Source organism: Oryctolagus cuniculus, chromosome 4, assembly GCF_051225735.1.
Source record: "Oryctolagus cuniculus isolate XC-2025 breed Fujian yellow rabbit chromosome 4, ASM5122573v1, whole genome shotgun sequence".
Lineage (NCBI taxonomy): Eukaryota > Metazoa > Chordata > Mammalia > Lagomorpha > Leporidae > Oryctolagus > Oryctolagus cuniculus.
Genome location: NC_142870.1, coordinates 92,993,807 through 93,015,273, shown reverse-complemented (window position 1 = coordinate 93,015,273; position 21,467 = coordinate 92,993,807). Strand labels below are relative to the sequence as shown.

Genomic DNA, 21,467 nt, shown 5'->3' with positions numbered 1-21,467 from the left:
CACTGCTGAGGTCCTGATCCCCAAAGGGGCCATGTGCAGTGACCTTCAGAAGCGTTGAACCTGGGCAAGTGGCAGGTGGCTGCTCTTTCGATGATGCTTAGAATCTGGGGATGGGAACTCTGGGGGTTCCAGCTCTCTGTCAGTTTAGAGCAAATACTCAGCCAGTGCCTAGAGGTTCTAGAAGCTGACTCCAGACCCCAGGCCCAGAGAGACATGAGGAAAGCTGTTAGTCTTATCACTAAAGTGGAAAGAGAGCTGGCCATGGGCTCCCACATGCTTCTCAGAAGGTGTCCCTTAAGGCGTGTGAGATTCACATGCACACAGCAGATAAGAACAGAATTGCACACTGTTTATTACTAATAAGCCTTTGGTGCCAAGCTGTGTTTAAGCACTATTAGTTCTAATTAACTGTGATGTTTTAATGTAGACTGCAGGGGCATTTCTGTGCCTCTAAGCTAGAGAAAGATCTAAGGAGCCAGGATCAGGCCTGCTTGAATCTGAGCCCTCCAGGCTGGAGGTAGAGCAGTTACCTCCCCTTCTTCAGGAACTCATGGAATTCTTAGAGGCCTGGATCTCAGAAGACTGAAAAAGAACATCCTTAGTGAGGGAGGACTTTCTAGGGACATAACTGCTCCAGCACTATGGGTAACTGTTTCCTTGACCTTGATCTCTATTCTCTTACAAACCCTTGTGTCGAGGGCTGACTTTCAATAGATCGCAGCGAGGGAGCTGCTCTGCTACGTACGAAACCCCGACCCAGTTTGATCTCTATTCAATCTATTTGATGGGATGAGCCAAGGAGGTCTCTCTTAGTGGGAATAGCCTCTCTCAAGAGCAATGGTTCTTAAACTGTGGCTCGCAAAGGGGTTATGAGCAAGGGCCCAAGCGCTTGGGCTATCTTCCACTGCTTTCCTAGGTACATTAGCAGGGAGCTGGATTGGAAGCAGAGCAGCCAGGACCCAGACTGGTGCTCTGATATGGGATACCAGTGTCTCAGGCATCAGCTTAACCTGCTGTGCCACAACACTGGCCCCAGGGATTGGGGTTTGTGATTGGTTGGGGGTATGTGAGGCAGAGTGTTCAGAGGTATGGAGTTCCGGGTTGGGGGTGAACTATAAAGGAGTTGAGTGGGTTGAAAACCTATGAGTTGGTGATGTCTGGGAACTAGAGGAGCATACAGAACTCATCATCAGAGTGCTAAGTGGGATGTTTGAGTGTGGGAGTGCCCTCTTCATGCTCCAGGCCCTGGACTTGGGGTGATACAGAATTTCCTAGTGGGAATAGAGGGTGCATGGGGAGGCCACCTTGGTCTCCTCTGTGAGGGGATGACTGATAATTCTTGGAAGTTCAGATTCCTGTTAAAAGCCAATGCAGAAGAACTAGAAGGACAAGTTAGCTCATTCATTCATTCATTCATTCATTTTCTCTAAGGACTGAGGCCTTACTAGGTACTGTGCATTGTCCTAGCTCCTGGAAATACAGTGATGACCATAGCGTTCTCATGGGAGGGCAGTCATTAAACTAGTCAACAGATGTGTAATACCATTCCAGGATGTGACAGGGCCATGGAGAAAAGTAAAGGACATGAAGGTGTTCGGGAATGACTTAGATTGGGGCAGTGTTGGGGGAGCCTCTCAAAGGTGAGGAGCAGACCCCATGGAGGCTGGAGGGGAGTGTGGCCCAGGTAGAGCAGGCCCCATGGAGGCTAGAGGGGAGTGTGGCCCAGGTAGAGCAGGCCCCATGGAGGCTGGAGGGGAGTGTGGCCCAGGCAAAGTGTTGGAAGCACAGGCTGACTTCCTCCCAGGAGACTCAGGCCCATGGATTTTTTTCATGGCTGGTGTGGGAGGCAGGCTTGCTGGCCCAGGCTCTATTTTGGGGTTGGCACTGACTCATTGCCACAGTGTTGGGCAACTGTCTCCTGTTGTGCGATGGTTTCTGTTATAAAATGAGGATCCTAATAGCTACCTCTGTTTTACAAGTATCTCATGAGAATTGGTCAGTGTCTTTCTAGAAAGTACTGTTAAATTATACAATATCTCACATGCATGCTCAGGGGTATGCTGTTAGCAACTAACCCAGCTGTGTTCTCAGAGAGCAAAACTTGGGCTGCTACAGCCTGTGCTGACACTGTTAGCTCCTCACCCCCCATGATGGCCTTGAACTCCTGCTGATTTTCTTGGTTTTCAGGCACTGTTGAGCTCCAGACTAAGAGCCCAAAGCCCTAGGTTCTGGTGGTATGGTCCCCATTCTACTGTGGACAATCTGTGGGGACCCAGCTTTGCCCAAGTATTACTGTGGGTCTCCCAGGAGAGCAACAGGAGGCCTGGGAGTGAAGTCTATGAGCCACGTAATAGGTGGCTCCTTAGTTTCAATTTATCCATGTACAGCATGGTGGTGTGACCCCAGAAAGCATATGTAAGTGGCAGAAAATCAGTAAAACAGTATCTCAAAGAACAGAGCAGAGCAGAGGAATGCTGGGACTCTGGGCACCAACCAGGAGTCCTGGTGAGGACACTGTCTTTAGGACACTTCCCCTCTCTCTCTCCCATGAACATCTGTTAAGTGGAGGTCTTTAGACCAGCCTGTGTGCAGCCCTAACCCTACTCATGCCCTGAATGGGTGGTGGAAGGCAACCGGCACTTCTCACACCCAGTTAGATGACACAGGCCATGTGCTGCCAAGTCAAGAACTCTCCGCCAGCCAGCCACTCCCACCAGCCCACCAGCCCACCCGGAGCCCTCTGCTCTGTTCCAATCACCTTCCTGCATGGAGTGCTTAGCAGGTGTTTGGAATTGTGCTAACCACTGGGTGTACTTTATCTTTCCTCTTCCCCTGCATAGCTCACTGAAGTGGGGATGTTATTATACCACTTTACAGATGAGGAAGCTGAGGTCTGGGCACTTGTGCTAGCCACATAGTAAGTGAGCATGAAAGCTGCAACCAGTCTGTGGACTCTCCTGTCCAGCCCATAACCAGGGCAACAGCTCCTGGGCTCCTGGAACCTCCCGCGCCGCCCCCCCCTTATTTTTTTGACAGGCAGAGTGGACAGGGGAGAGAGAGAGAGAAAGGTCTTCCTTTTTCCGTTGGTTCACCCCCCAATGGCCGCTGCGGCTGGCGCACCACGCTAATCTGAAGCCAGGAGCCAGGTGCTTCTCCTGGTCTCCCATGGGGTGCAGGACCCAAGCACTTGGGCCATCCTCCACTGCCTTCCCAGGCCACAGCAGAGAGCTGGACTGGAAGAGGAGCAACTGGGACAGAATCTGGTGCCCCGACCGGGACTAGAACCCCGTGTGCCGGCGCCGCAGGCGGAGGATTAGCCTATTGAGCCGCGGCACCGGCCAGAGCCCCTTCTTTATATGCACGAAACTCACATGCACAGAAAGGCGGACATGCCTGGGAATTTCCCTCTGTGGCCATCACCCACAACAGTCAGGGTGCCGGAGTATCTCAGCCTCTTGTTGGGACAGCTGAGGTCAGGACAGATGCTCTTCTGGCTAACACGGCAGTCACGTGTAGCTCTGGAGACTTAAGCTGTGGCTCGTCTCACCTGGCATGTTCTGCAGATATGAAACATACACAAGGAATTTTGAAAACTTAGTTTGAAAAATAAGAATGTAAATGACATCATTAGTAATTTAAAAATAGCTCTTACATGTTGGAATGATAATATTTTAGGTATGCATTGGATTAAATAAAAGGTATACTAAAGTAGATTATTTTGAAAAGATTTGTTTATTTGAAAGACAGAGTTACAGGGAGAGTGGGAGAGGCAGAGACAGAGGGAGAGAGAGAAATCTTCCATCTGCTAGTTTATTCCCCAGATGGTTGCATTGGCCAAGGCTGGGCCAGACCAAAGCCAGGAACCAGGAACTCCAACTGTGCCTCCTACGTGGATGCCTGGGGCCCAAGCACTCTACCCTCTGCTGCTTTCTCAAGGGCATTAGCATCTGGATCAGAAGTAGAGCAGCTGGTTTTTGAACCTGTGCTCATATGGGATGTTAGCACTGCATATGGTACCATAACACTTGCCCCAAAATAGATTTTTATCTGTTTCTTTTCATATTTAAAAATGTAGTCTCTAGAAAATGTAGTTACTTGTTAGGAGTCTTCAGAAAGCTCATAGAAAATCATGTTATAAAAAAAAAACACCCTATGCTACCATTTTTTATTGCACCAAATAAATTTATCTTTTAATTCCATTTTCTATGAACTTTAAAAAAAATTTACTGGTAGAGATAGAGATAGGTGAGTAGAGAGTGAGAGAGAGAGAGGGAGAAAGAGAGAGCTCCCATTTGCTAGTTTACTCCTCAAATGCCCCCAAAGGCTATGGCTGGACCAGGCTGAGCAGGAAGCTAGGGATGCAGGCCAGCTTCCCCATGTGGGTGGTAAGAACCAATTACTTGAGCCAACACTGCTGCCTCCCAAAATGTGCACTGGCAGGAAACTGGAGTCAGGAGTTGGAGTTGGGCATTGAACCCAGACATTCTGCTGTGGGATGCACATGTCTTAACCAGAATCTTAACCAGCATCTTAACCACCAGGCTGAACACCACCCTGCATGCACTTTTGAAAGTCCCTTCATGTGTGGCTCGCATTATATTTCTATTGGGTAGTGTTGCACTAGACTTCAACAAAGGGAGGCTCACAGAAAGAGCTTGGCCAACCTCTCCAAGGAAGCGATGCCGAGGGCGGGGTTCTTCATGAAATCAGGAGGTGGCAAGGCGAGCCCCACATGACATCATTTTTAAAAGGCGTGTGACTGTGGTTTTGCTACAGGATTTATGGCTGAAGAAAAGTGGCCTGTAAATCAGTCACCTGCCCAAGTGACATCATTGCTCCTTTGGTTCCACCTGGGAATTATTAACTTTGCAGGACCTGGAATTCACATTTGCTCTTTTCTTCATGTGTCATACTCTTGTGAGGAGAGAGATGCCAGTTGGAGAAGAGAGAGGAGCAGGGAGAAGGAAGAGGGGGATTATCACTGATTAAAGCAACAGTACAGAGGGAGACCGGAGGGGAAGATCTCACTGGTTTGAACAGCGGTTCCCAAAGTCAACAAGTCAGTGGTTCTCCCTTTGTTCCTCTATCTGTCTGTCTGTCTATCTATCTATCTACCATCATAATCATCTTTAAACTTTTTGATTTTCTGTCCCTGGGAAAGCAATTGCTTTTGCTCTGTAATTAGGAAAAGGGGGACAGAAACTGTTGAGTGATTTCTAGAGATAAATAGAAGGCAAGGGACAGGGAGAAGGGCAGGAATTAGGGACAAATCCCGTGTGGGTTAGGAAGGAAGTCTCAGTGGGAGAATTAGGTTCTGTTCCCACAACTCCTTCCTGGGGCCTTCCATTTCAAAAACTTGGTTGGGAAATAATGGTTCTATAAGACAACTGTTCATATACCTGCAGCTTGGAAAATCCATTGGCAACTGGTGGAAAAAGTTTTCTAGCTGTGTGGTGGTTGCCTCAACTGGTGCATTTTCTGGGAAGAGGCTTTGGCATGGTTACAAGCCTCCCACTCTGTTTGGAAACAGCTAATTCTTGACTCCAGTGGCACATACTACCAGCAAACTGAAGTGAAATCATACCTGTTAAAAATGTTCTCTGAGTCTTGCCATTGCTCATCAGCCTTCAAGGGCTCCCAATTGTACACTGAATAAAAACCTAACTCCATATTTTTAATCAGGATCTAGATTATCTTTCCAGATTGTTTCCTTACAATCCTCTCTCTCTTTCTCTCTCTCTCTCTTTTTTTTTTTTTTTTTGACAGGCAGAGTGGACAGTGAGAGAGAGAGACAGAGAGAAAGGTCTTCCTTTGCCATTGGTTCACCTTCCAATGGCCGCCGCGGCTGGCGCGCTGCGGCCGGCGCACCGCGCTGATCCGATGGCAGGAGCCAGGAGCCAGGTGCTTTTCCTGGTCTCCCATGGGGTGCAGGGCCCAAGCACCTGGGCCATCCTCCACTGCACTCCCTGGCCACAGCAGAGGGCTGGCCTGGAAGAGGGGCAACCGGGACAGAATCCGGCGCCCCGACCGGGACTAGAACCCGGTGTGCCGGCGCCGCTAGGCGGAGGATTAGCCTAGTAAGCCGCCGCGCCGGCCTCTTTTTCTCTCTTTCTCATCCAAGGGCTCCAACCATATCACACTGTACCTGCTCATTCCTTTCTATGCATCTGTATGCCTCCACTCCCTGTGCTTATCACCTGCAAGTCCTATCCATAATCACATATCAAAGTTTTCCTTCACTTTGAGCAACCCACCTAGCCTCCAGAGCACTTTGTAGGCTGTGTTCAGCCCTTGTGGACAATTATTTGTGCATATGTTCCCGCTGGGTTATCACTACCAGGGACTGTGAATAGATGGAGAATGCCAGTGTCATTCGGGTTGGGCTGCTGTAACAAAATATGAAAGGCTAGCTGGCTCGAATGAAGGCATTGATTTCCTCGAAGTTCTGGTTCTGCAAGTTTGGGATCATGTTGGTGGCATAGTTTGGTTTCTAGTACCAGCTGGCTGATGACCATCTTGCTGTCTCCTGACATGCATGACTTTCTGTTTTGCATGAGCATGGGAAGAGAGAGAGATAGACTTGCTCCTTTCATAAGGATACCAGTTTTTATCCTATTAGGTCCCTACTCTTGTGACTTCATTTAACCTGAATTGTCTCCTAAAGGCTCTATCTCTAAATATAGTTACATAAGGGGTTAAAGCTTCAATATATGAATGTTAGGGAGTGGGGACACAATTCAGTTCATGGCATTCCACTCTTGCCCCCTCCTTCCAAGTTCATATATTTCTCACATGAAAAATGCATTCATTGCATCCTCATATTCCCTAAAGTCTTAATTTATTCCAGCATCGACTCTAAAGTCTGAAGTCCAAAGTCTTACCTAAATCAGATATGGGTGACACTCCAAGTACAATTCGTCCTAAGCAAAATTCTTCTCCAGCTGTGAACCTCTGAAGCCAGACAAGTTGTATGCTTCCAAAGCACAGGGGTAGAATAGGCCTAGGATAGACATTAGATAGGAAGGGGGAAGAGATGATATGTTCCAAAGAGGTTCAAAACCCAGCCAGGTAAATTCCAATAGATTTTTGAGGCTTGAGAAAAGCCCTCCTTAGTCTGACGCTCTTCCCTCCAGGCCCATGGAGGTGGCAGCATCACTCCCATAGGCTGTAGGTGGGCGTCCTGCTCTCAAGGCTTCTGGCAGAGGCTGTATGGCCCATTGAAGTGAGGCAGTGGTCTGGTGGTCTCTGAATGGTCTTTGGGGTAAGTTTCCCTCTTGAGGAGTAGTGCATGTTTGCAGCTGGGTGCTCTTCCTCTTCAGTTCAAACAGGCAACATATTGCTCACGTGATCCCATAAGCATTTCATCAAATGGTGCTCTACCCACAGCTCTGCTGTTCTCTCTTTCTTGTTTGTTTGTTTTTGTTTTGTTGTTGTTGTTTTGCAATGCAGGTAGGTAGGCTGAGAATTTTCTACCTTTAATTTTTGGTGCATTTTTGGCTTTAAAATTCTTCATTTAATTCATCCCCACCCCCTGCATTTTAGGATAAGCAGCTGAGAGTAGCTAAATTGACCTTTTGCCACTTTGCAGAAATTGCCTCAACTAAACATCCAGTTTAATCCCTCAGAAGTTCTGTTTCCCACAAAACACTAGAACCCAGGTTAGTCCAGCTCTTAGCCACTTCACGGCCAGGGTTGCCTTTCCTCCAGTTTCCAACAGCACTTTCCTTACTTCAGGGTGAGAGTCAGCTTCATGACCCTCAAGGCCTGCATTTACCCACCCTGCGTGCCCAGCAGTCCAAGCTTTCTCTAACAGCCACCTACCAACTACCCCCACCTGTACCCACTATCCACTTGCAAAGCCGCTTTCACATTTTTATGTGTTTGTTACAGCAGCATCTCACTTCTCAGTCCCCAAATCTGTTCTAGTCAGCAGTGGTGCCGTAACAAAATATCATGGACCAGGTGGCTTAAACGATAGAGAATTATTTTCTTGGGCTGGCGCCGTGGCTCACTTGGTTAATCCTCCCCTTGTGGCGCCAGCATCCCATATGGGCACCGGTTCTAATCCCGGTTGCTCCTCTTCCAGTCCAGCTCTCTGCTGTGGCCCAGGAAGGCAGTGGAGGATGGCCCAAGTGCTTGGGCCCTGCACCCGCATGGGAGACCAGGAGGAGGCACCTGCCTCCCGGCTTCGGATCGGCGAAGCTCTGGCTATAGCGGCCATTTGGGGAGTGAACCAATGGAAGGAAGACCTTTCTCTCTGTGTCTCTCTCTCACTGTTTAACTCTATCTGTCAAATAAAAAAAAAAGAAAGAAATTTATTTTCTCACAGTTCTGGAGGCTGGAACTCTGAGGTCAGGGTGCCAGCATGGTTGATTTCTGATGAGGCCTCTCTTTCTGATTCTCAGATGACTGCCTTCCATAGAAAAGAGAGAGAGGATTCTGATCTCTCCTCCTCTTCTTATTAGGTCATTAGTCCTATCAGGATAGGATTTTAATCTTGTGACCTCATTTAACCTTAATTACCTCCTAAAAACCTATCTCCAAATACAGCCACATTGAGGGGTTAGAGTTTAGCGTACACATTTTGGGGGGAGAAATTCTGTTCAGAACACTGCCCAGGAGTTAAATTCTGCATCCCTGACACAGTATCCTACACAGAGCAGGTGCTCTGTGAATGTGTGGTGAACTCCAAAGCCTCTGAGGAGTTATTTTTAAAGGCCAAGCTCCCCTGGCTTGTGGGGCTCCTGAGATCTCACAGCCTCTGGGAGGGGAAGAGAGAGTGAGCGAGATTTTGTAGGCAGAGGACAGAAGAAATTGTCTCAGCTATAGCTATGACATCTCAACCTCATGGGCCAAGACTGATGTGAGGCTGTTGTTCCTCCTCAAGACAAAGTCCACCCAGTTTGTTTGTTTTTTTTTTTTTTTTTTTTTTTTTTTTTTGTAAAAAAATATACTTACTTGAGAAGGAAAGCGTGAGAGAGAGAGCACTCCCATCCACTGGTTCACTCCCCAAATGCCCACAATAGCCAGGGCTGGGCCAGGCCACACCTGGAGCCAAGAATTCAATTCCCACATAGATGGCAGGAAACCAATTACTTGAGTCATCACCACTGCTTCCCAGGGTCTGCATTAGCAGGAAGCTGGAGTCAGGAGCCAGAGCTGGGTATGGAACTGAGATATTCCAATATGGGACACAGATGTCTTAACTGCTTTCTTAACTGTTAGGCTGGACACCTACCCCATCTAATTTTGAGTGCTAAGAACAACAGTAATTCTTCTGAACATTTGGATTTGCTAGAAACATACGTATCACCAGGATTGTGAATAGTGTATCTGACCAGGCTGCCTCTCCTATGCCTTGGCCAAGCCACTGCAAAGGCAAGCAGCAGGGCATTTCTCACCTCACCCATGGATTGTCTTCATCTTCCCACCCATGTTCTTCTGTGTTCTTTTTCCCTACTGAAATTTGCACAATAGTGCCATAGTTTTAGTAACTTCCAGATTACCAGTGTTCCGGGATTTTTTTCAGAAGCATTGAAAGATTTAAATGCATTTTAAAAACAGATAACATTGGCCGGCGATGTGGCTCACTAGGCTAATCCTCCACCTAGCAGCGCCGGCACACCCGGTTCTAGTCCTGGTCGGGGCGCCGGATTCTGTCCCGGTTGCCCTTCCTCCAGGCCAGCTCTCTGCTGTGGCCAGGGAGTACAGTGGAGGATGGCCCAGGTGCTTGGGCCCTGCACCCCGTGGGAGACCAGGATAAGTACCTGGCTCCTGCCATCGGATCAGCGCGGTGCGCTGGCCGCAGCGCGCTGGCCACAGTGGCCATTGGAGGGTGAACCAACGGCAAAAGGAAGACCTTTCTCTCTATCTCTCTCACTGTCCACTCTGCCTGTAAAAAACAAAACAAAACAAAGCAAAAACAAAGCAAAAACAGATAACATTGCTCACATGTTACCTGGGAAAGACCAGCATTCAAATGCCTACGTCAGGAAGCATGACAAATTCACATGTGGGCTTGACATGGGGTCAAAAAACTCTCTATATCTATACTTGTTGATTAGTTACTGAGATCAGCCTTACAATACACTTTTAAAATAACAGGTGAAATCCCCTTTGCAGATGAGAAAACTGAAGCTCATGGAGACTGAGAAACATGTCCGACTTCTGAGTTGTGGCAGTGATGTTCAAATCCCGGTCCATCTGTTGCTAACAACAGCATCCTTTCCATCCTGCTCCCTTGCTTCCAAGAGAAGGGCGAAGTCTGATTGTGGGGAGGGAGCCAAAAGGCATAGTCCAGCAGTGACAGTGAGTCGTGGCCTTGGGGACTCTCTTCCTGGGCTGAGAGAATTCAAGGCTCCCAACTGCAACTGGACCCATGGACAAGGGTCCAGCTCCTGGGGAGAGGCAGCTGCAGGGGCCACTTGCACTGCTGGAGAGTGACTGGGCCTCAGCCGGCCAGCCCAGGTTATGAGGCCAGGCCCCTGGCCAGAGAAAAGCCAGTGTGGTAACTGAGAACTGCATCACAAACCCTGTTTAAGGGATGGATGTGGAGCGAGAAGGGATGGATGAGGCGTGGGGCACCCACAAGGCAGTAAGAACCTCTAGCACTTGGAGCCAATGAAAGTCAAAACAATGATCTGGAACTTGGCTTTGGGGACCACAGCTGGGCATGGCAGCGCAGGACAGCTCACTTCAGGAAGCACTGATTGGGTATCTGAAGTGTGGTGGGTGCTGCAGAAGCAGAAATAAATCAGTCCAGGAACCCTACTGTTCCAAGAGGGCAGGTGAGTCTGAAAAGTGATCTCCTTAGGCCTGCAACCAAAAGATTCACATTCACACATCTCTCTTCCAGGGCCATGTTCTGCAATGATTTAAAGGAAAAGTATGAGAAGAGGATCATCATTAAAGGGGTTGATGCTGAGACCATGCACACCCTCCTGGACTACACGTATACCAGCAAGGCGCTGATCACCAAGCAGAACGTCCAGCGCATCCTGGAAGCTGCGAACCTCTTCCAGGTATGTGAACAAACAGGCTCGGTGTTCTCTGAAGCAGGTGAAAGCAGCAATTCCCTAGAGACCTGCCTGGACTGGCTCCCAGGCTTGTACCTGGGGTGGACACACACACACACACAGCTGGGCCTGTGCTTACTTTAAAGTAAGTTTTCTGAGAAGTGGTGAGATAGGGCCTTGAGACTCCTTGATGAGATGATGCCAGGAGAGTTTGGTGCCCAGAACCTACATCTGATGCCTGGCTCCAGGAACAATGGCTACAACTTGCCTGTGCCTCGTGGGAGCCAGAGGCTGCAGTCAGCACCTCATATCATTCCTTCTAATCCCTAGAGCCCTGGGAAGGTGATTACTCTCCTAGTTTGTGGGTGGGAAAGCTAGGCCAGCTAGAGGGTAACTGACGAGACTGTGACTTGAACCCTGGGCTTTCTGAGTCTGGGGTCCACGTGCTTGCCACCATCCCATGTGCCCTGGGCAGCAGTGTCCAGGTCCTGGGAGAAACAGGACCATGCATCAGTACTTTGTGGTGTTTGTGAAAGAAGAGCATTGACAAGTGAGAGCTTTTTTTTTAACTTTTATTTAGTAAATATAAATTTCCAAAGTACAGCTTATGGATTACAATGGCTTTTTCCTCCCATAACTTCCCTCCCACCTGCAACCCTCCCCTTATCCACTCCTTCTCCCCTTCCATTCCTATCAAGATTCATTTTCAATTATCTTTATATACAGAAGATCAATTTAGTATATACTAAGTAAAGATTTCAACAGTTTGCACCCACACAGAACATAAAGTGTAAAATACTGATTGAGTACTAGTTATAGCATTAATTCACAATGTACAACACATTAAGGACAGAGATCCTACATGAGGAATAAGTGCACAGTGACTCCTGTTGTTGACTTAACAAATTGACACTCTTGTTTATGGCATCAGTAATCTCCCTAGGCTCTTGTCATGAGCTGTCAAGGCTATGGAAGCGTTTTGAGTTCTCCGACTTCGAGAAGTGAGAGCTTTTATGCAGATGGGATATAGTACCCTGGGAATTAAATAGCCATTGTTTCTATTCAATGTGATTTTTCAATCTGATTATCACAATTATGTTTAGACTCATAGAATAATTAGACTCATAGATTATATCAATTGCATCTCTAATTATCAAAGGGGTCCCACCTCTGGTTGTGTAGGTCTAATATTATACTACTGAACTTCGTTCTATTGGGTTGTCTTATTGTCTGGATGGTGGGATTTAGGAGAAACAGAGTCCAGGGCCGGGCCAGCTCATTCCCAGGGACCAGGAACAAGCACCAGATTTTGTCTCTAGTTTGGGACTTGGGAAGGGTGCCTACCTGGCTCATCAATGGGTTAGCAGTTGTAGGGAACAGGAAGTCAAAGTCTGGGATGGTGAGGATTGAGGGGTCCAGAATCCAAGACCATTGGCAATGCATTAGCTTTGTTGAAGTTAGGGTGCGGCAGGATTTATGAAGTCCAGCAAAGAAAGGAGAGTGAAAAAAGAAAGAAGGGGCCGGCGCTGTGGCACAGCAGGTTAACACCCTGGCCTGAAGCGCCGGCATCCCATGTGGGCACCAGTTCTAGTCCCGGCTGCTCCTCTCCCAATCCAGCTCTCTGCTGTGGCCTGGGAAAGCAGTAGAAGATGGCCCAAGTCCTTGGGCCCCTGCACCCACGTGGGAGACCCGGAAGAAGTTCCTGGCCCCTGGCTTCGGATCGGCGCAGCTTTGGCTGTTGTGGCCAATTGGGGAGTGAATCACAGGATGGAAGACCTCTCTCTCTCTCTGTGTAACTCTGACTTTCAAATAAATAAATCTTTAAAAAAAAATTAAAGAAAAGAAACAGCTGTGATGAATTCTAAGTAACAGTGTGCTGCAATTTTAGCCAATTTTATCAGCTCACTTTTTTTTTTTTTTGACAGGCAGAGTTAGACATTGAAAGAGAGAAAGACAGAGAGAAAGGTCTTCCTTTTTCCATTGGTTCACCCTCCAGTGGCCGCCGCGGCCGGCATGTTGCAGCCGGTGCACTGCGCCAATCTGAAGCCAGGAGCCAAGTGCTTCCCCCTGGTCTCCCATGCGGGTGCAGGGCCCAAGGACCTGGGCCATCCTCCACTGCACTCGCGGGCCACAGCAGAGAGCTGGATTGGAAGAGGAGCAACCAGGACAGAATCTGGCACCCCAACCAGGACTAGAACCTGGGGTACCAGCCCCACAGGTGGAGGATTAGCCTAGTGAGCCATGGCGCTGGCCCAAGCTCACTTTCCCTAAGACATCTTAAAGAGTTTATTTTTTCAAGAGACAACATTCAATATATGCACACAGTTTTATATATAATGCAGCATTGTACTATGGAGGGCATTTGCTCTTCTTTTATACATTTAGATGTGTTTGAAACACTTCTTAAGGTTACAAGACAGAACATAGAAAAATAAACAGGAATATTCAACACTTAGAAAAAGTGATATGATAAAGAATGTAAAGTACTTTGTTCCTTTCAGCACTTGAGAAGCTGTGTATATACATGCCTTTATTTTTTCACAAGTAACACCACAGATGATCACGTCTTCACATGCTTTTAAAGAGCAGGTTACTTCTGGAAGGGCTGGTTCTGCCTTCCCCAGCGATATCCCCAAGTCAGCAAGCGTCCACCCCTCTCCCTTCCTCCGTCCCCACCTGCTCACACCCTCGGCCTCACGGACTGGCAGAACACCCCTCCCTCTGTGGAGTGGGAGCACTCAGCATCCCCGTCTCCCCCTCCGCCCACCACTCCATCAAAGTAACTCTGAGGAAATCCTTCCTGGGTCACAGGGATCTCCATCTAGTTCAGGTTTTCAGTTTTTGCTGAGCTTTTATCTGAAAGCCCTCCCCCACCCTCCAACACTGCCTCCCGCAAAAGGGCCAGTAGTCTAGCCACAGCTGCCATTGTGATTTTCACGCAGTCTCTTACCCACAGGTCTGAAGATGAACGGATAACACTGACAGTAATAATAGTAAAGGCATTTCTTCCTTCAAGGAGAGTGTCTGACACTACAGTAGATGCTCAGTGAAGCTGAGCAAATTCTGACTATTTACGATATACTTTGAGTGATGAAATTGGAGCCGGGTGTTGTGTCTCCTATTTATCCCACTAGCTGAAAGCAGGGCCTGGCCATTAGGGTAAGAAGGCATATCTTGCTTTTCCAAATGCAATTTTAAATATTTTTAATTGCAATAACATTACAAACTCACTACAGAAAAATTAGAAACCTGAACAAGCAAAATGAACATAAAGATGACCTATAATCCCCTCCTATTCAGAGACAATATGGCAGCTTCCTGGGGGTACACCCTTCCAGGTCCCTTTCTGTGCATTGAGAGAGATGGAGGCAGCAAGCAAGGTGGTTGACACCTTGTGGAGCCAGACTGCCTGCATGTAAACATGCGTTTGATGACTTGATTCTTGGCTGTCCAGCCACGTTTATGATGGAGGCCTTAGAATACTAGTTTGAGGCTCGGTGTACAGGGAGTAGGGGGACAGACCAATGGACTGGAGCTCTGTCAGTGCTGTCAAATGCCCAGATGGCAGTGCTTGTGGCAGATCTCCTAGGGCTGTCAGACTTCTCCAGGTGGTCTCCAGTCTCTTGCCCAGAGGTCACAAGTCAGCTGCAAGTCTGCACTGGGTGCGTGGGAGTGAGCATACGTAACCCCCTGACTTTCAGGATGATGTCCTCAGTGTCTGGTGTCTGGGAGTTCAGATCCTCCCAGTCTGGTTTCTGTACAGACTGACCCCTCTTCTCCAGTGGGAGTGGGAGTAGGAGTGGGAGTGGGAGTGGTCGCTGTTAGACCGCAGAGGTGGGGGAGGACAGGAGGCTTCACTTCTCCCCCTCAGTCCCTGCGGTCAGCCCCATCTCCTGCTCCTGGAGACTTCAGTGCCCCTGCTTTTTCTGGTTCTGAGGGACAAGCGTGCTCCTCTCCAAGCGCTAGAGCCCCGTGCTGCTCTCACCGGCGACCCTTGCCGGTCTTCATACTCTGTGGCTTGGGGTGACTGATGTCCCCTGGTTTCATCGAGAATGGCTTTTGTGTTTCTGTTTTTCTTCTCCTTTCAGTTTTGTGTGATTTTGCAAGAGAGCTATAAAAACTTCAGTTATTAAAGACTGCAATCTTTTGTAATGCAGGATGCAAATATTTTCCATTGGTCATTTGAATCATTTATTTTAAAAAAATTTGCTTATTTGAGAGGCAAAGTGAGAGAGAGAGACAGAGAGACAGAGAGAGAGAAACTCTCACCTGCTGTTCATTCCTCCAAATGCTGGGAACTCAGTCCAGGTCTCCCATGTGGGAGGCAGGGACCCAGTCATTTGAACCATCAGTGCTACCCCCTTTTCCCCAGGGTCTTTATTAGCAGGAAACTGGAGTCGGGAGCTGGGACTGGGTATTGAACTCAGATATTATGACCTGGGACGCAGGTGTCTTATTCAGTGGGCCAAAGCACCTACCTAATTTTTAATTATAGCTTTTATTAACATACAAAATTTTAAAACTTGCATTTAGTCAGGTGTAGTGATCATTTCCTTTGCGATTTTTGCCATTTTTTAGAAAGCCCTTCTTCATTGCTTGATCATGTATTTATTTAGTTTTGGTTTTCCTTATTCCACACCCCCCATTTTCTCCCAAGAGATGCACTTCGGTGGTGAGCAGAGTTTTAGGACGGGAGTTGGGGGAGGACAGAGGCGAGAAGGAGACAGGCTGCTCCGCTTATTGTTGAACCCCTATTCTGTTACTACCTCCTCCAAGTTTTCCAAATCTCTTTCTCTTTCTAAGCAAAAAAATAAAGAAGTATATTTCTCTCAGAGGTTACTTTCCGAGTTTCCCTCTGAGTGTTAATTCTCATGAGACTGAGTGCTGTGGGCTTCAGGTTTTCCAGCTAACCCACTGATTTTCATGGCCCCTGCACTGTCATTTGTCTCCAGCATAGAAAACTGGGACTACTGTCGTGCTGGAAGTGCCAGAAAGGACAGAAATGTTGTTTGTTGTTGTCGTTTTTAAAAAAAGGACAGAAGTTTATAGGTTGTTAAAATTACCTTATGGTTTTTAAAAATTATTTATTCTTTTGAAAGGGTAAGACATTCCCTAGTTCCAACATCAGAAATATAGATAGGAAGACAATGCTGTGTTGCTGCTGTTACTGTTAGCAGCGTTTCACTTTGGTCTATCTACGCCCATTCCAGGCCAAATGCACACTTATCATTCCCACTCGTTCCCTCCATGTTTAAAACACAAATGTCAGCATGATATTTCCTCTATTTTTTTTTTACTTCATAATATATTTTGGAGGTATTACTGGTCAGTATGTGTAGAGCCGCCGTGTTCTTTCCAATGGCTACAGAATGCGGTTGGAGTCCCTTTGGACCAGAAACATGTAATGGTCGCTTTCTTTTTTTTTGACAGGCAGAGTGGACAGTGGACAGTGAGAAAGAGAGACAGAGAGAAAGGTCTTCCTTTGCCGTTGGTTCACCCTCCAATGGCCGCCGCAGCTGGCGCGCTGTGGCCGGCGCACCGCGCTGATCCAATGGCAGGAGCCAGGTGCTTATCCTGGTCTCCCATGGGGTGCAGGGCCCAAGGACTTGGGCCATCCTCCACTGCACTCCTGGCCACAGCAGAGAGCTGGCCTGGAAGAGGGGCAACCGGGACAGAATCCGGCGCCCCGACCGGGACTAGAACCCGGTGTGCCGGCGCCGCAAGGTGGAGGATTAGCCTAGTGAGCCAAGGCGCCGGCCGCAATGGTCGCTTTCAAGGATGAATGGTAGACTGGAAAGAAACCTGGGCTTTGGAGTCAGGCAGCCATGGGCTTAAACTCTGAATCAGTCATTTCTTTGCTGTATGGCCACAGGCAAGTTCCTTAAGATTTCTGGGCCTCTGCTTTCTCATTTGTACACTTAGGAGGAGAATCTGTCGCACGTCTCAGGGGAGTTACTAGGAAAGTAAACGAGATGGTGTTTGCAACCTGGCACATAGCAGATGCTGAACAGAAGTTTATTCCTTTCATTTGTGTGTTTTCACTTTACTTTGATATTTGTGCCCTGGATAGACTGGGCTAGCACCAACCTGTGAGAACACTTCCCCAAACCGCCCCTAAATGTTGCTTCCCTGGATTAAGATTATAAGAGACCATGTGTAAAAGGTTTTTTTTAAGATTTATTTATTTTATTTAAAAGGCAGAGTTACAGAGAGGCAGAGAAAGAGAGAGAGAGAGAGAGGTATCTTCCATCCACTGGTTCACTCCCCAAATGGCTGCAATGGCCACTGTTGAGTCAGACTGAAGCCAGGAGCCAGGAGCTTCTTCCTGGTTTCCCACGATGCTGGCAGGGACCCAAGTATTTGGGCCATCTTCCTCTGCCTTCCCAGGCATATTAGGGAGCTAGATTGGAAGTAGAGCAGCCAGAACTCAAACCGGTGCCCATATGGGATGCTGGCACTGCAAGTGGCAGCTTAACCCACTACACCACAGCACCAGATCACATGTAAAAGTTTTTAAAAATCATGTTTTTATGATATACGATTAGAACAATAAAGTGGACTGACACTTTATTATAATTAACTCAGGGTTATAGGTAGAGAAGAGTGTGCCAGCATAGGCATTTTGTCTTGCTATTTAGAACATCTATAGAAGCTGGCACTGCCTTGTGTGACTGAAATCAACAAGAAGCGCCTTTTCTTGGTGTTCCTCATAGCACCAGTAATAAAGGTTTCCTAACCTTCATACCAGTGATGTGACAGCTGCTCTCTCATTTTCAGCTTTTCTTTGTAGGTCTTCTCTTAGCATCTAGAATTTCCCAGTATAGTGAGACAGTTCAGTTGATGAAACCAATCCCCATTACGGCTGCTTCATACCAGACAACTTCATGAGTTTCTCTTCAGTTTTTAGCCTGGTTTCCCTTGGGTCAGGAGCCCAACAGACCCAGCAGCCCTGGCATGGAGTGGGACAGTCTCTGTTAGTAGGAAACTTTGAGTGGCAGGTGCTGATAGTCCTGCCTACTGGAGGATCTTCGCGGTAACCTAGCCATCATTTATTGGCCAATTATGAGGAGAAATGAATTTTCTCCAAGTAGTTTTGGGGAAGGTCAAGACAGGAGAAGCACCTGAAGGATCTGTTCACATGAGAAGTTGTGTCTCTGAGGTGACATCACCCAGCAAGGGCCCCTGGAAGACAAAGGACCTTAAGTAGACCTTTTGGCTTCTGCATTTTAGATAAGCAAGCCAGCCATAGACCATAGACTGGGGACAGTGACTGCAAGAATGTGGCAAGGTTTCTCAATCTTGGAGAATTTTGCTGTGTTTGTTTGGAGAATTTTGTTGTGTTTGTTACTTTCATTTTTCTTCATTTACTTTCATTTTAAATTTTACTGTAAAAAGCTCATGGAAGAATGAGGGCGTGAGAACTTATCAGCTGAGCAGTACGAAGACAGGAGGTCAGGGAGACTACACTCACCTTGCATTTTCTCTAGGGGCAGAGGGATCCCAAAGATACAGAGCAGTTGGTTAGAAGCCACAACTTACAAGGAGAAAAAGAACAGACCAAGTTCCTGTGGCCAACGTGAAGAAAGACAGGAGCTGCCGGAATGGAGCTTGGTCTCGTGGCCTGGGCGTGGCTGTGTGGCCTGCTCCTGAGAAGAGCTGATCTGATGGATCTGATGCCACAGGGCCAGGGTTGTAGCTTTCATTGTGGTGACAGTTTGAGGGGATTTTGATGAAGATCCTGGAATTGCTTATTTTCCTATAATTCCTTTTGCAAATGGCAAGGAGAATGACGTGAGACCTATGCGGATGAGAGAGCCAGCTTGATGGCTTGGGTTGGCTTCTTGGCTTACTCAGAGTGTGGACCACAGCAGGCACTCTGTAAACATTGGTTGACTAGGTGAACGGGTGAATGAATGAGTGTGTGGCTCTTTCATTACCAATAGAATATGAGAGTTTCCTCAGTAACTGCTTAAGACCCCAACAAATCCTGCTCGACCTCCTTCAAGGGGCCACAAAGAAGCCTAATCCTGGCTTGTGGAAATGTTTGGGTTAACAGAGGAGTGAGCATTCCAAAAGCCAATGTTAACACTTGCTTCATTTTCAGGCACCTACTAAGTGCCAGGCATCTAGTAAAATGTACATCCCATTATCTGGGATGTACAGACTAACTTCTATTGTCAATTTTCATTGACAGGGACCCACAGACTATATCTATGCAACACCACAGTAGCAGTCCAGGCAAGAAAACCAGTTCATTTACTATCATTTAGATAAGATCAATGTGTTGATTGTCTGATGCACCCCCTCTCACATGCAACTTTTGTCATTCAGTTTTGCTGTGTGGGCATTGTGAGCACTAAGAAATCAGGTGAATATTCCAGGCCCACGTGATAGCAACAGTTGCTCTTTTCAGAGGTCTCACAATGTGAACCTGAACTGTGTCATTTTTGCCCTCAATTTACAAGTGAGGGATATGAGATTCTGGGACATTAAGGAAATGCTCAAGTCTTCGTAGCCAGTAAGAGAGGAGTCGGGATTTACTCCTGGGCATTCTCCCTGCACACACCGTGTCCATCACTTAGAGTGAGGCCTGAAGCAACCCAGGGTCCTGGAAGCAGCTGGGAACTCAGCAAGGGACTCTGGAGAGGGCTGCCCAGGGGAATGTTCTGGAAATCAGTGGTGCTCTGTGAGAGCGCGTCAGGGGCAAGACTCACACAGCTGCCACCTCTCTGTCTCAACAACTTCTGGGGAACCTGGGATACTTAGGGCCATCAGATGTCCCTACAGTAGGCTTGCTGTTGCTACACAGCATGTCTTTTCTCAATGTTTGATCTCAATTATGCACTCCTTTTATTTTTAGGTTTAACTTGCATTCAGTAAAGTGCACATTTCTCAATGGTACAGCGTGACGATTTTTCACATGTGTATACAACCATGTAACTATCAACCAGATCAGGATTTAGAACATTCCTTCATCTCAGAACCCCCCCTACACCCACTCTGTGTGTATCTCCCCAGGGTGACCACTCTTTAGCATCAGTCATTTTTGCCTGTCTTCAACTTTCATATTGTTCCTTTTGAGTTCTGCTAGTGTAGAGAAGCTAAATGTTAGGCTACAAACTCAAGAATGCAAAAAAGGTGTGATTTATCTTATTATTTTTCTCTCAGTGAACTTAATCTCTACCCTGAGGTTTCTGTTCTACTGGTGGCAGAAATCACAGTCAACTCAATAACATCTCACTTTAGGAAAGCTTTCATTGATTCCAGATTAAGGTTGTTTATATAGTTCTGGGAACTTTTATACAGTGCCAGGGCAACGTGAGAAGGAGCTCCTGCCCCAGCATCACCACAGACATTTGTGTTAGTGGTCCATGCTGGCACCTGATAGAGCATCTGTGTTCCCGTGCTTCTCCCTCTGGTCTACCCCTTCCTCTGTGGCATCAGCTGAAGTCCCGAGTCCCATCTGCCTTTGGTCACGCTTCTGACAGTCACTTTATATTCTTTGGATTCTGTTTGCAAGGCCTCCTCAGGGCTACCAATAGTCTCAGCTACTTCTGTGCCCCCTTCAGGGGCACACAGATAAAATATGGGGTTTTAGTTTTAATGGAAATTCAGGTTGCTACCAGGTTCTGACTTTCACTGCTCCCTAACTACCTGAAGTTGCTAAGCATCTACTAAGTGCTAGGTACTTTGTGAGACATCACCAGCAAGAAATAAAGATAAAATGGATAAATACAAGTTACATTTATGTAGCAATTTATCATTGCTTTTCCTATATATGATCCCATTTGATTTTTTTTTAAGATTTATTTTTTAAATTTGAAATTCAGAGTTTCAGAGAGATGTAGCGACAGAAAGAGAGAGGTCTTCCATCTGCTGGTTCACTCCCCAAATGGCAGCAACAGCCAGAGCTGAGCCCCGAAGCCAGGAACCAGGAGCCTCCTCTGGGTCCCTCACATGAATGCAAGGGCCCAAGGACTTGGGCCTTTCTTGGCTGCTTTCTCAGGCTCATTAGCAGAGAGCTGGATCAGAAGTGGATCATCCAGGACTCAAAGCAGTGCCCCATGTGGGAAGCCAGCGCTGCAGGCTGGGGCTTTAACTCACTGTGCCACAGTGCCGGCCCTCCCACCCACATTTGATGTTGACAGTGCTCATCTCTGTGAGTCAGCACACCAGGTAATGCCCTCACAATAAGGCTGCAAGGTGGGTTTTATATTCTTAATATTTTCCAGATGAGGAAGCTTGTGGCTTAGAGAGAGTTCAGCTCATCAAATGGCAGAGATACCATCTAGAACTTCTGATTCCAGATGTCTGCTTCTTTCTACTACCCCAAAGCCTCTGAAACAAGGATTCTTGTGAGCTTCCAATCCAGTGGGCACTCTAACAGAATCCAAGGCAAAAGCAAATGACATTGAACTAGACCTCATGGAATCAGTAGAATTTCAACAAGTG

At 47.4% G+C, this 21,467-nt stretch overlaps 1 protein-coding gene across 1 annotated transcript in view; it reads left to right on the top strand.

Annotated features, from left to right (window-relative positions):
- KLHL6 (kelch like family member 6) overlaps nucleotides 1–21,467 on the top strand; it is a 63,718-nt gene that overhangs the window by 20,528 nt on the left and 21,723 nt on the right. The window contains exon 2 of the mRNA XM_002716495.6: nucleotides 10,856–11,021. Coding sequence (XP_002716541.4) covers nucleotides 10,856–11,021 — 166 coding nt within the window. The remainder of the gene's footprint in view (nucleotides 1–10,855; nucleotides 11,022–21,467) is intronic.